The following is a 14,624-nucleotide window of genomic DNA, read 5'->3' as shown; positions in this document are numbered from 1 at the left end:
TTCCAGATCCCTTCAAGTGGCTAAGAGGTATCTCTGTATGGCCAATCAAATTAATGCTGGAAAAAGGTTAAACTTGAGTCAACTAATTCTAGGGTGTCTTTATGAAAGCCTTGGCGAATCAGTGGACTTCATCAGAGACTTCAAAAATGGATCTTCTCTTCTTTTCGGTGGACATTTTTGGTTACTGCAGCTATGGCTTAATGCTACCTTTGAGGCTTTCCTTCCGAATAAAGGCGTTATTGATGAGACAGACATAGCTATTTCGGAACCGAACATTCGAAGGGACAAGACTTGCTCACTTAACTCCCCTATAAGAAGGAGGAAGACTACATGAAGCCTTTCGAGCATATATCATGATGTTCGCTAAACACTATCACTTTAGTCCTTCGATGGTTGTGTTTGTGAGAAGATAAGTGGGTCCCGAATGGTTTACGCGAAAGTTTCCTGCAACTTCTCCAGATCAACAAGCTTAATCAATGGTCATTTGGGAAGCTTTTCTGACTCCTAAACTATTGTATCATCGCCTACGGATTCCGAAGAGCCATTGTTTCCTTCTCTGTTATCAACCCAATCTTCTATCGAGGAAATTTGGATTAGTTTAGCTCAAACTCAAATGCATGTATGACAAAAGGAGCCATATGTGCCTACATACTATGAATTCATCTGAAGACAACTATGAGTCCAAAATTGCCAGATACGTTGGCATCACGACCCTTTCTCCTATTTCTTTCGAACCTTCTTTTTATTCCACTATAGACTTTCATCAATGGTGGAATGAGAACTATGACAACCCGGTCTTCGATGCCACTAGTCTTTCGCAAGAACTAACTAAAGCTTTTGCTGACGTGTAGGAGAGCTTCAAAAAAGGTACTTCGACACATATTAAAGAAATTCAAGCTTTCCAAAAATACTTTGAAACTATCTATAGACCCAACGATCTTAGTCGGACCGTTCGTGAAGCTGCAATTACTTTACGCGAAAAGTTTTCTAATAAACTGGATAAGCTAAAATTGCCCATGTATGCTCGACCTGAACAACATTATGACGTGGCTTTCAAACTATATCCTCCAAAATTCCCTCCACTACCTAGTGCTGACTTTGGTGTGGCTTTAAGCCCTTCTTTTCCAGACTGGTTTGTATATGGGAATATCCCCAAAATTCTTTGCGAACAATCCAAAAAACGCGTTGAACGAGTGGTTCCGACTAAGCATACCTTGGATAATTTCAAAGGACATCTTCATATAAGTCTCGAGCACGTTCGTGTTCTGACTCCAATACCTGAAGGTTGGGGAATGGATAATATTTCGATTAGAACTCTCCCTCTTCATCCATATACTAACTTATTTTTGTCTTGTTTATAGCTCTGAGCCGAAAGAAAGGTATCAAAGATGCTGCTACATGTAAGGCCGCTGCAGCTTTGAAAGGCAAAAAAGCGAGTGGTGATGATTCCACAGATACTGGCAAAAAGCCAGTGGTAAGCATTCTTACTCTCTAACTTATGCCTTTATTCTAAATGGTATCTAAGCTTTCGACATAAATATTTCTAGAGTACTAAACCTCCACTAACTCCCAAACGGAAGTCTTTGACTACCAGTGCCACGATTACTTCAGACGATGAGGATGGATCTCCCCCTCATACTAGACAAGCGACAAAGAAAAAACAGCGAGTTATCGTCTCTTCAGTTAGGGGAAAAGGATCTGGGAAAATCACATTCCCCGGATGATCTTCAAACACCTTACTGAAGTTGTTGCGACTTCTCATCACGACAAACCTTTCTGTCTTCCTTATGGAAGTCTCTTGTTCCACATGTTTGTGAAACTGGGAATAGCACGAAGGCTACGTATAACAGGGTCGTTTGATGCTTTCGAGGTTGGAAGCTTACCTTTGCTAAATCTGGAGGATTTGAATCTTCGGATTAATTGAAGGGATGTTGAAGACTCTGTAGGATTTTATTTTATCATCTTTTAGTCATGCTTCAATGCTTGTTTTGGCTTTTGCTATATTAGCCTTTTTGTAATCTATGCTTAGATATGTACGTTAGCCATTTCTATCAATGAAATCTTTTTTTGGTTTAAGTAGTGACTTCATCATATGTTCAACTTTTCTCATTTACTTGCTTTGCATTGTGAATCTGTTAAGGAGGAAGCCATCTTGGCAAAATGTTTTCCATTTTGGCCATAACGATAGTCTTCATCAACTACGTTTTCGCAATCTTAACTTTATACATGATTGGTTTGTACCTTTTTAGGTACTTTCCATTTACTTTTAAGATCCTACGATCTTCTGCCATTTCTTCTATTTCGTAAGCGTTATTCGAAAATCAAAATTCAAAAAGGGCCTTCCCAATGTGGAGACCAGTTACCTAGAGATTGATTCTTTTGATCCATAGGCAAAATAACTTTCCAAACTAAATCACTATTAACAAACACTTTACCATTCACCTTTTTGTTATATTCTCTTGATACTCTTTCTTTTTTCCTCTTTATCAATTCCAATGCTCGCAACCTCTCTTCGTCCAAATCAACCAATTTGTTCATCATCATTTCCCAGTATACATTTGGGGGAATTTCTTCTTGTCTATGAATTTTGACTGATTAGAGATATATTTCGACTGGTAGCACTGCATCATGTCCAAATGTGAGCTGGAATGGTGTGGTGTTGGTTGCTTCTTTAGGTGATGTTCGACAAGCCCAAGGTGCTTGGTCTAAAGTTGTATGTTAATTCTTAGGTTTCTTTCCTACATGTTTCTTTATCAGGCCTATTATTACTTTATTAGCTGCTTTGACTTGTCCATTTGCTTGAGCATAATAAGGTGTAGAAGTAAGCAATTTGAATCCCATTTCTTTCATAAATTCTTGCATCTTTCGACCAGTAAAAACCGATCCTTGGTCTGTAGTTATACTCTCTGGGATCCCAAATCTATATAGTATGTGTTTTTGAATGAACTCAATCATAGCTTCTTGGTCTACGTTGGCTAATGGTATTGCTTCGACCCATTTGGTAAAATAATCGATTCCTACCAATATATATCTCTGACCTTTAGATGAAGTGGGTCGAATCTCTCCAATTATATCTAATGCCCAACCTTTGAAAGGCCATGACTTAATGATTGAACTTAATTCATTAGCAGGAGCATGTTGAATACTTGCGTGTACCTGACATTCCTGGCAACCCTTGGCGAATTCTATGCAATCCTTTAACATAGTAGGCCAATACATCCCATAACGAAACAACAACCATTTCATTTTGTGCCCATCCTGATGTGCGCCACATGCTCCACTATGTACATTCGAAAGTGCTAGATAAGCTTCTGCTTCTCCAAGGCATTTTAGTAAGACTTCTTCAGGGGTTTTCTTGAACAATTCGTTCCCCATCAAGAAATATGACAAGGCTCTGTATTTTACTTTCCTTTCTGCATCTGTTGAAGGATCTTTCAAGTAATTCAAGATCAGACTCCTCCAATCTATATCTGCTAGAGAATCTATGTTTAACACTTTGAACTCTTGCTCGTTGGCGAAGCCTAGTGGTGGATTCTCTAAATCTGTTGGAGACAATTTCGTTGCCATTACCTTTCCTCTTACTTCACTTAATTCTTCCAAATTTTCCTTCGATACTTTATACCCTGAAGCTAGTTGTGCCAAGTCATTTGCTTCTTGATTATTTACTCTTGAGACGTGTTTCAAATCCACGTATTCGAATTTTTTGAGCAGCCTATTCGTCATGACAAAATACATGATCAAATTTTCTTTAATGCATTTGTATTCTTTTATCAGCTGCTTTATTACTAGTTCATAACTCCTTTAATTTCGACTCTGGTTGCCCCCAATTCTAACAAGGCTTCAAGTCCTGCAAGTAATGCTTCATATTCTGCCTCATTGTTGGAGCATAGAGGACCTTCTATTTTGTACTTGAGTTTTGTTGGAATTCCTTCAGGAGAAATTATAAGTATACCAACTCCACTCCCTTCTTTGTGTGTTGAACCATCGAAATATAATTTCCAAGGTTTCAAATCAACATATCGTTGGGGGTTTTCAATCACTGCATGGTCTACAATGAAATATGATACAACTTGTCCTTTCATTGCCTTAAGAGGTTGAAAGGTTAAAGAATACTCAGTGAGGGCTAAAGCCCATTTGCCAATTCGACTGTGCAGTATTGGTTTAGATAACATGTGTTTAATAACATCGAAATGAGATGAAACATAAACATCAACTGGCTTTATATAATACTTAAGTTTTATACAAGAGAAATATAAACAAAGGCAGAGTTTTTCTATGGCTGTATACCTAGTCTCTGCATCATTAAGTACCCTACTTAAATAATAAATGGCTTTTTCGATGCCATTTTCATCTTCTTGTGCTAGCATGCTACCTATTGTAGTATCAGAAGCTGAGATATAAAGTCTCATATGTTTCTTCCCATTGGAGGTGACAAGATGGGTGGGTGCATCAAATGTTGCTTGATTTTTTCAAAAGCTTCTTGATGTTCAGCATGCCATTCAAACCTTCCTTGCTTCAAACAGAGTAAGGGGAAAAGGCTTGCATTTGCCCACTCAAATTAGAGATAAATCTTCTCAAGAAGTTTATCTTTCCCAACAATGATTGTAACTCCTTCTTCGTGGATGGAGGTTTCGTATCCATAATAGCCTTTGTTTTATTTTGGTTAATTTCTATTCCCTTCTTATGGACTATGAAGCCTAAGAAGTCTCCTGCCTGCACAAAGAAAACACACTTAAGGGGGTTCATCTTCAAACCATGTTTTCTCATTCTTTCGAATGATTGGCTGAGATGATCAAGATGACTGTCATCTAAAACAGATTTATAACAATGTCATCTATGTACACCTGCATAAAAGTTTCTATAAAATCATGGAATATAGAATTAATTGCTCTTTGATAAATTGCCCCAACATTTTTCAAACCAAAAGGCATACGACCCATTCATAGGTACCTATTGCCTCAGGACAACGAAAAGTTGTTTTGGATACATCTTCTTCTGCATTGAAAATTTGGTTGTACCTTGAATATCCATATAACATAGTTAGATATTTGAAGCCCGCGGATGAATCCACTAACATCTCTGCCACAGGCATAGGATATTCATCTTTAGGGGTTGCTGCATTCAGATCACGAAAATCTATACATACCCATAAAGATCCATTCTTTTTAATAACAGGTACTATATTAGCAATCCATTCGACATACCTCGTAGTCCTAATGAATTTGCAACGAAGAAGTCTTTCAACTTCTGCTTTAATTTTTGAGAGAATCTCTGGTGCGAACCTTCTAGGAGTTTGCTTGATGGGCTTCTTCCCCTCTTTTATTGGTAACCTCAATTCGACTAGCTCTCTTTCTAAACTAGGCATCTCATCATAGTCCAAGGCAAATCAATCTTTATTTTCTTTTAGTAACGCAATGACCTTTGTTTTTAAGACTGGCTCCAATTTTACGCTGATATATGTTACCCTCTTTAAACTCCCGTCTCCAAGATCTACTTCTTCGAGTGGGTCTTGAGCCAACATCTTTAAATTTGTTGCCATTGGATCCATTTTGAATCCCAAAGGTTCTTCATCATAAATTACGTCTAATCTTTGACTTGTTTGTTCGCTTGGAACCTGTTCGTCAGAGATCTTAGCGTCAGGTGGTTCTGGAGTAAAGTGTATCCCTGGACCTGGTGCTTCTGACTCTTTTTGTATGGCCTCGACATCCATGTTTGATATTTCGGCCTCAAGAGCCGTTTTTCTTTTATTCTTGGCTATATAAGCCGAAATCTTTTCAAAGAAAGATAACTCAGACATACTCAACGTCTTCGTCCCAGCCAGTTGGCCGTGTTCTTGGTAATCCTTCGACGGGTTCTGTCTCCTCGGGATCTCCCACTATCTCTCTGTTCCACTGAAATCCATTAGGGTGATGAGATAAATAGTACAAAGCATTCTTATTTGGAGAATATATCTCTTCTGTTGCTCGAAACGGTCCTATGTTGCCTAGGTTTTTGTCGAAGCTTGTTTTGTTGACTTGATTCACTTCCGACATATAGTAACTTTGGTCTCCTTCTATGTTTTTGACTATTCCATCTTCTCTCTAGATAGTCAACCTTTGGTTCATCGTTGAAGGTACAAAATCCACTCCATTGAATCCATTCTCTTCCTAATAGAAGGTTATGGTTCGCCTTTGCTGGAATTACCATGAACATAGTTAGCCTTGTGACTGAACCCACAGTTAGGTTTACTTGGATAACTCCCAAAGTATGTCCCACTTTTCCTTCATAGATGGAAAAGACCGTGTTATGTTGTTTTATGCATGTGTCGAACATACCAATCCATCAACAAGGACCTCCATCAATAAGGACCTTGATAATGCCTACATTTTTTATTTTGGCTCTTATGTAAAGGGGCTTCAGATGATTTCTCATACCCTATTCAGGTCTTTTGAAGAATGCATTTTGTTCTTCGATGACACCATTATTCATCACATAGTAACATACTGGTCTATGCTTCGCCATTTCCTCTTCGTCAGCCTCCTCACAATCTTCAACTTCTGTTTCCTGTAATACTCATAAGGGAGAACCGATACCACGTTATAGTTGAGGTTTATAGAGAAAACTCCATCTGAATCGAAATCATTAGTCATTCGATCTTCGTCTCTCCATGATTGCGCATTTTCTTCTTTCTTTTCACTCTCTGAGCTGAAAAACTTGGGCTCCACAGGGGTTTTGTTTTCTTTGCCCCCTGCAATGGGACTTTGCTGCTGCTAGATTCTCCTACTTCATTTACTTTTGAATCTCTTTCAGCCTTCTTTATTCTCTGGTGTCTCCTCTATTGAGATCTGGACATTGGATTCCTGCCTTTATAATTCTCAAGCTGTCGGGAGTTTAAATGTCACTCTCTGAGCCTTGGGATGAGGGCTATCGGGCCTTCTCGATGATGCTCGATTATCGAACACGTACATGTTGGGATTGATTCCTTGTGTATCCCAACCAGTAGAGAATGATACCCTTTTGAATGATTCCTCCATCAGGTTATCATAAACTGCCCCACACCTAGGACACATAATGATTTCAGCTTTTGCCTTGTGGCATCGAACCAAAAAACTGACAAGACTTTCACCAGGCCTTGGGTAAGTCTTCAGCAACTGGTTTTCTTGTATCCAGTGTCCTTGCATTTTGCTTCGTTGGGCCCTTTCATAGTTAGCCTGGATCCTTCGACTCATCATAATTGAACATCTTGGACACATCAGCATTCGCCCAACATTCTTCTCATGGAACCTCCAGAGATACTCCTTCAAACTTTCATTTTCCCTTGGATTTCCATAGTTTCCTTTTTCCTTCTCCTTCACCAGACATTTTTCTAGTTCTTCAATCTCAGATAAAGGTTGTCCAACATTCATCATGTTGACTCCCCCTGGGGGAACTTCAGAAATCCTTATTTTCTAGAGCTTCAACCTAAGGTCTTCAGTGGCCTCACTAGTTTTCTACATAAGACCATCAGTAGTCTTTGACTCAAACGAACCTTCAACTTCAGTATCGAAGATCATGTTGTTACTTAGACTCTCAGTAACCTGGTTTCCTGCCGACACCATCTCCCACTCCGTGATATCAGCCTCATACACATCCACCATGTTAACATCGACAGGTTTAACATAGTTGGTGTCAGTGACATTAAGGGGATCAGCATCAACCTTCGTGTTGTTTTTTCCTTTGTCAGCGATTTTCAAACGACCATCCTTGATAGCATTTTGAATTAGATCCATGAAAAGAAAACATTGTGAGGTTTTATGGCCCAAAAACCCATGATATTTACAAAAACCTTGTTTCTTCCGTTGTTCCAACGGAGGAATTTTAGAATTAGGAGGTACTATCATCTGACCATCTTTTACTAATAAATCGAAAATTTAGTCACACTTGGTGACATCGAAATTGTATGTTTTCTTTGGGAATTTGTCACTTTTTTTAGGTTCGACAGGGTTTTTTCCATTAGTGGGGGTGAGCAATTTACAAGAATATGGAGGTGCCTCTTTTAATTCAGCCAAATATATTTCGACTTCATCAAAGCCATATGAATCATGAAAGGTTTCGACTTCGACGTCTTCTGCCTCAACATAGGCTACTCTCTCTTTCTTGTAATTCTTATTTTCCCTGGCTTTTTCAGCTTTCATTCGTTCGACTTGTTGAACTCTATCTGCCAATTGGGCCATATCTCTCAAATATTGAGTATCTAACTTCTTTCGAATCGAATAGTCCAAACCGCCTGTAGCCATTTCAACCAATTCATGTTCTGGAACAACTGTAAAATATCTTGATTTTAATAAACTGAACCTGTTCAAATAGTCATCTATAGGTTCTGTGAATTTCCTCTTAATGCTAGCCAATTCTTTCAAACTGATCTTCGTTTGTCCCATGGAACATTCTCTCAAGATGAGCCTAAGTATCTATAGAATTTGGAGGTAAGGTGGTGAACCACGTAAAAGCATTTTTTGTTAATGAACTAGGGAAATATTTAATCCTTAAGTTCTCACTATTTGCTAAGTCGCCTGCCCCTGTTAAATATCGAGCTATGTGTTCCACGGTTGACTCACTAGTATCCCTTGAAAATTTAGTAAACTTGGGCACTTTGGTACCTCTAGGTAATTCAGTTTGCAAAATATAGTCTGTTACAGGGGAAGTGTAGTTTAGACGTTGTAGTCCAGTATTAAGGCCATTATTAGCCATAATCCTTTCGATTAGGGTTGTTAAGTTATTTTCTGTCGCCATATTGTCTCTTATAACCCTGTGTATTACTTCATCTGCATTTTGCTCCCTATTAACCATAACTACCCTAGGCTGTTCTTCAGGAACTTCCTGTTGAATAGTATTGATTCTTCAGTTTTGATTTTCTAAATCTATCACCTGGTTTCTCTCACCAGGCCTTTGCCTAGATGGTCGAACTGGATCTAGGACAAGTTCCAAGATTGGTTCGTCTGTCAGAATGGCAGCCTGGTTGTTTCTTCGTCTGGTAGCCGTTTGAGGCCCCCCAAAGAAATTTGTTATGCGCCCCATTTGTATGGATATTCATTGATATGTCTCCACATTATCCTAGTTAGTCCTAGTAATGTTTGTTATTAAGGGAGAAAAAATCGAACCCATTTCTCGAGCAAGTACACCCACCATGTCATGGTTGCTTGCATCCATCTCTTGCCTAAATGCTTCTTGGTTATTTGTGGTTAATGTAGGCATTTGGCCTGATGGGCCTGGATTTTGTATACTTCGACCGACTGAACCTACATTTGGCAAAAAGGTTGCCATACCAGGTTGTGTGTATGCAGGTCCAACGCCTTGCATCCCGGTCATATAGGATGCTGGCATTCCATAAGATTGTGAGTTCCAAGGCCTCTAACCTTCGAGTCCCGTTGGTCTTGGGGTAAATGGTGGTGGCTGACTTGCAAAATTTGTCGAAAAATGTGGGATTTCTGTTGTGCTTGTAAGGGGTGGTACCGTAGTCGAACTAAGTACTGGTATCATCCCTGTTGATGTGGGTAGCGCTTGTGTTTCTGGCATGGAGGTCGAAACATTTGTTTTTCTTGCAGCTACTGTTCCTGATCCTTGTGGGGGATCTTGGTTTCCCCTTTCACAGGTTGAATTGACCATTTTCTTATTGTACTTACGTTTAGGAATTGGCTGTGCACTGTTGGTTAATTTACCGTTCCTAAGGTTCATACAAGGTTCTAATGTGTTTCACACCTAATAGTTAAAAAAACTTTAAATGTCAACTTTTGACACTGTCTCACCGGGTGTGCCAATTTGTTTACGGTGATTTCCGGTAAACAACCGCTAGTCTTCCAAATTATGAATATACTTTGGTTACTCGCAGGATCGACTAGATTGATCCTAGGACATGTATCGAAAAGTCGTCTTTTAAGATGATTTGGTTCTTGTTCTCTTGGTTTTTATTCTTCTATAATGGGATGGTGTAAATCTATGAATAACTTGCGAAATAAACTTAATGTCCGACGAAACATAAATTGGTTAGACAATAAACATAAATAAACTTCGACGAGAATGTAAAAGGAATGTAAATTGCAGGAATGGAAAGACTTAACGAAAAAGTAAAGGAATTTAAAATATACTTCGATTCTATAATAGAAATACAAACATATGTAAGGTCTTGGTGTTACACGTACATTTCTCAGCGAAAACTCTTTCTCTTAACGCTTGATACTTGAGTGATTTGTGAGTAATTTGTACAAAATGAACACACTGAATCTTGATACTAAGACCCTTATTTATACTAATTCGACCCTAACGGTCCCACACTAACAAAATGCCACGTTGCCCACATGCATGCGCTTCAAATCCCCGGGGCGCCATCTGTCCTCGTTGATTTAAACAGAACATTTTGAAATTCAAAACTTCCCGCTCAAACCTTATTCGATATGTGGCAACATGTTCTTCGTGAGAATGTATCAAAATACATTAAGTTTCAACACCCTTGTTTATCGAAGACCACTCAAGGCCTCGAAGACCACCTATCTCGATTCAGCCTCGATTTTAGGAATCTCCATCACAAATAACATTCTCAAAAATAGCCATCCAAAGCCATTTTTCTCTCTTCAAAAACTTAAATCTTTGAAGAATATATATAGAGATCGAAATCTCTAGCTAACAATGACATATTGTGTTGATGATGTCATTGTTAATGTTGTTTGTGCCTTGATGTTGATTTTTTTATGGCTTGATAGATGACCTCTTCTTCATCTAGTATCGGAGAAGCTACTTATACAAATAAAACAAGTACACATGATTCTTAATCTGTAGGCGGAAATCAGAAAAAAAGACATAGGGGCCACAATGGTGACTAGGTTATTAAATGTTTGCAAGTCTGGAGTCAAATTTTTTGTCGAGTTTAATGTCATTTATACGATACTTGATGGTCCTCATTCTTCGTTTTTAAGGGTTATGTTGCGTTCGTTAGACATAACAAAGTCAACATATTGATAAATGATTAGAAAGATGTAAAATCAAATGTGAAAGAGAGCATATGAACATACGTTCACGTATTAGTTTTAATTTTCACCGATTCAATATTTCTTTATATAAATACTAATATATACTTAATGATGTAAATGTGTAGTTGACGTTTGAGTTCAACGATGATTATAAGTTGAAAAAAGTTGATCACTTATGTTGGTACGTCTTGGAGGAGTTTTAAGTCAAGGCTCACGAGTAACTACATTACAAAGCCTAAGCCAAATCTTGCGCTTCCATGGGTGAGATATCATTTTCTTGACAAGAAGCATTGAAAAAAGATTGTGAAGTCTCGTAGTTCTGAGAAGTTAATGGTTAGTACTAGTTGTATTTTCTGATAATTTTATGGATACAAGAAATTTAAGAAAACCTTGATTGCTAAAAAAAGATAACAACTAGGAGACGAGGACTCCATGAGTCGTTATCAGGAACCATCTCCACCATCACGACATCAGAAGTGGAAGAGGGTTCGACAAAGACCAAATAGAAATTACACTTTAGATGCCTCAAGATTAGTCGCTGATAAAATTGTAAGTATGACTTGTTATGCGTATGTTATATGTTATTTAAATCGCTTTAGTAATTAATAGTGTATGTCCATGTCTTATCATGTTTTATAGGATTCATTGGTTCTCTCGGTCTTTGAAGGTTCCTTTGTTCCATAGGCATAATATAATATATTAATAGAAGCAATCAGAACAAAAGAGTATTGACCTAAGAGTATATTTTGGTTCATCTAGAAAAAACATCAAACAAGTGCAAAAATAAATGTTAAAAGAGTTTGACAGGAAGTTGGATACTCAACAAAAACAATTTCAAGACCTATTAGATGCAAAGCAAGAAACTTACAGAAAAAAATTAAAAGAATAAAAGAATTATATGCGGAATGTCAGAATATTGTGTCGTTTCGCCTATTAATTATACATCTAAGCATCTACTGTATGGTGCTATATCTGCCATGTTTTCCAGGGATATTTAATTTTTACCCTAGTTCATTTGGTTATTCATTTAGAAACACTATCTCAAATGCTTCTCTATGTTTTTTTATCAGAACTTGTGTTGCTCCACTAGAAAGACTTAAGCTGGAAAATATGATTCATGGGGAGAAGAGGAATATCTTTGAGGTTATTAAATCAAGGGTTAATACCACTTTACCCCCTGCCATATAGGCGTGTTTTGCTTTACCCCCCTCTAAAAAAAAACTTATTGGACAAACCATGCCAAATAAAGATTCCATCAAATTTGACCCTGATCAATTTTTTTGGCCAAGATTCTTAGAATCTTGCCTACGTGGCATTTTTGGTAGTGCTGACTGTACAACACATAAGCCATGTGGCACAGTCAGCACTGCCACGTGAAAATTATTTTTTTTAATTTTTTTTTAATTTTTTAATTTTTTTTAAATTTTTTTTTACGTTTTTATAAAATATTTAACAATACCTGCGGATTTACTTCCGGATTTACCTACGAATTTAACATTACCTACGGATTTGAAAATACCTGCAGATTTACTTGTGGATTCACCTACGGATTTAAAATTACTTGCAGATTTACCTTTAAAAATACTTGCGGATTTACTTGCGGATATACCTACGGATTTAAAAATACCTACAGATTTACCTTTAAAAATACCTGCGAATTTGACAATATCTGCGGATTTACCTACGAATTTAAAAATACCTGCGGATTTACCTACGGATTTACCTACGACATTACTTGCGAATTCACCTACGGATTTAAAATTACCTGCGGATTTACCTTTAAAAATACCTGCGAATTTAACAATACCTGCGAATTTACCTATGGATTTAAAAATACCTGCGGATTTACCTACGGATTTGAAGATACCCGCGGATTTACCTACGAATTTGACAATACATGCGGATTTATATATAATAAAAATAAATTTTAAAACTAATAAAAAAAACAATAAAAAATTTTTGGAAAAAATAATAAATAAAAAATTTGGAAAAAAAAAAATAATAATAATAATAAAAAAAAAAATTTGAAAAAAAAATTCAGGTGGAAATTAAAAATAAATAAAAAATAAAAAAAATGCCACATGCGCATGCCACGTATGCAGATTCTCTTGGAATTTTGATCCGGGGTCAAAGTTTTTGAAATTTTTATTTGGTAGGATTTGTCCAATAATTTTTTTTAGAGGGGGTAAAGCAAAACACACTTATATGACAGGGGGATATAGTGGTATTAAGTCTTAAATCAATTGCTACATCTAAATACTCTGCGAAATGCTTAATTCAAAACTGTTAATTTTAGCGCGTATGATACGTATCAAAAACTACTACTTGCTGGTGCTGCTGGAGTCTATGCTTCTATTATTTTCCTGCCACTTGAAACTGTACGTGGTGGTAATTCAAATCATGATTTATTAGTTTAATATATTTTTTATTGCCCGATTGAATAAACTTGCATCTCGCATAAATTTGCATATCATTTTAAAAATTTACGTTGTGCGCCTTACAGTTTCAGACCAATAGTGGCATCTGAGAAAGGGTTTTGTCCTTCTAGTGTTGTTTTTTATGGCGTATACGATATGATCAAGTCATCTTAGAAACAAACGAGCAGAGGAGGCAATGACATTGACTCAACTACACATCTTTTGCGACACTTTGTAAGTAGGTTTTCTGTATACCTTTTCCGTCAGTTCTTATCCATTTGAATACTTAGAGAAGGTGAATTTTTATTTACCCAACTCAAAAAGTTGGGTAAAGTTACCTCCTTTATAAAATGCATTGAAAATAACAAACATTTGTAGTATTTTAATAAATAATTAAATGTGTTAAATAAGATGGAATCATGTGATTGGTTGAAGGTACACTACCCATCTTTTTGTGATGGGTAGAGAAGTTGTCCCCCTCAAAGAAATATATTAGTAATTGCTCTCCCGTGGAGTCATAGAACAAATACTGTAGGATTTCTGAAATTTGACGTAGTTATTTTAACAAACAAAAGTTTTCATTACCGTATTGTGTAATAATATTTCCTGTTATCATTTAAATTTACGTTCCATAGTCCAAAAGCTTCAGATATAATTGAGACAAGATATTATAATTTTTATCAATAAATGTGACTATGATATCATGTCAAAGTACAAATGATAGCAAAGACAATACATGATTTTATTGAACCAGAAATATATCAAAAATAGTCCAAAAGCTTCAGAAATAATTGAGACATGATATTATAATTTTTATCAATAAATGTGACCATGATATCAGGTCAAAGTACAAATGATACCAACTACTTCAACTACCATTGGAGTTGTGGTCATCAAAACTTTAGACATGTTATCAATTGCATACATGCAAGCACATAGGTCCACAACATTCACTTCATTTCTATGATATTTTTTGTGTTTAGGTTTGGTAAGGAGTTTCCATGTCTAATTTTTATCAATCATAGTAAATTTATCATGAGCTTAAACCCTCAGTTCTAGACCTTCTTTCACATCCCAATACCTTGCAGGTTGATGGACTCTGCAATATTGTATTATAAATATCATAGAGCAACCTACTACTTCTGAAAGAAGGAATGCAAAATCGGACAACGTAGCTCAGGTTTCTTCAAAGTATATATTTTGGTAAAAACTGAAAATTTAGAACTCC

The 14,624-nt window shown here is 36.8% G+C and overlaps 1 protein-coding gene across 1 annotated transcript; it reads right to left on the bottom strand.

Moving 5' to 3' along the window:
• Positions 1–8,418: 8,418 nt before the first annotated feature.
• On the bottom strand, positions 8,419–9,033 carry LOC131659938 (uncharacterized). The gene is made up of 2 exons (XM_058929048.1): positions 8,884–9,033; positions 8,419–8,835 (listed from the first exon to the last, which is right to left on the bottom strand). Exons 1-2 carry the CDS (start codon positions 9,031–9,033, stop codon positions 8,419–8,421), a joined length of 567 nt encoding a protein of 188 aa, XP_058785031.1.
• Positions 9,034–14,624: the final 5,591 nt, after the last annotated feature.

The sequence above is a fragment of the Vicia villosa genome, linkage group LG3 (assembly GCF_029867415.1).
Source record: "Vicia villosa cultivar HV-30 ecotype Madison, WI linkage group LG3, Vvil1.0, whole genome shotgun sequence".
NCBI classification, from domain to species: domain Eukaryota; kingdom Viridiplantae; phylum Streptophyta; class Magnoliopsida; order Fabales; family Fabaceae; genus Vicia; species Vicia villosa.
This window is presented reverse-complemented; position numbering and strand designations above follow the sequence as displayed.

Coding starts and splice junctions, on each gene's coding strand:
- LOC131659938 (XM_058929048.1), bottom strand. CDS start 9,033: ATGGGGCGCATAACAAATTTCTTTGGGGGGCCTCAAACGGCTACCAGA. Junction 8,836..8,883: donor GGCCTGGTGAGAGAAACCAG/GTGATAGATTTA, acceptor ACTATTCAACAG/GAAGTTCCTGAAGAACAGCC.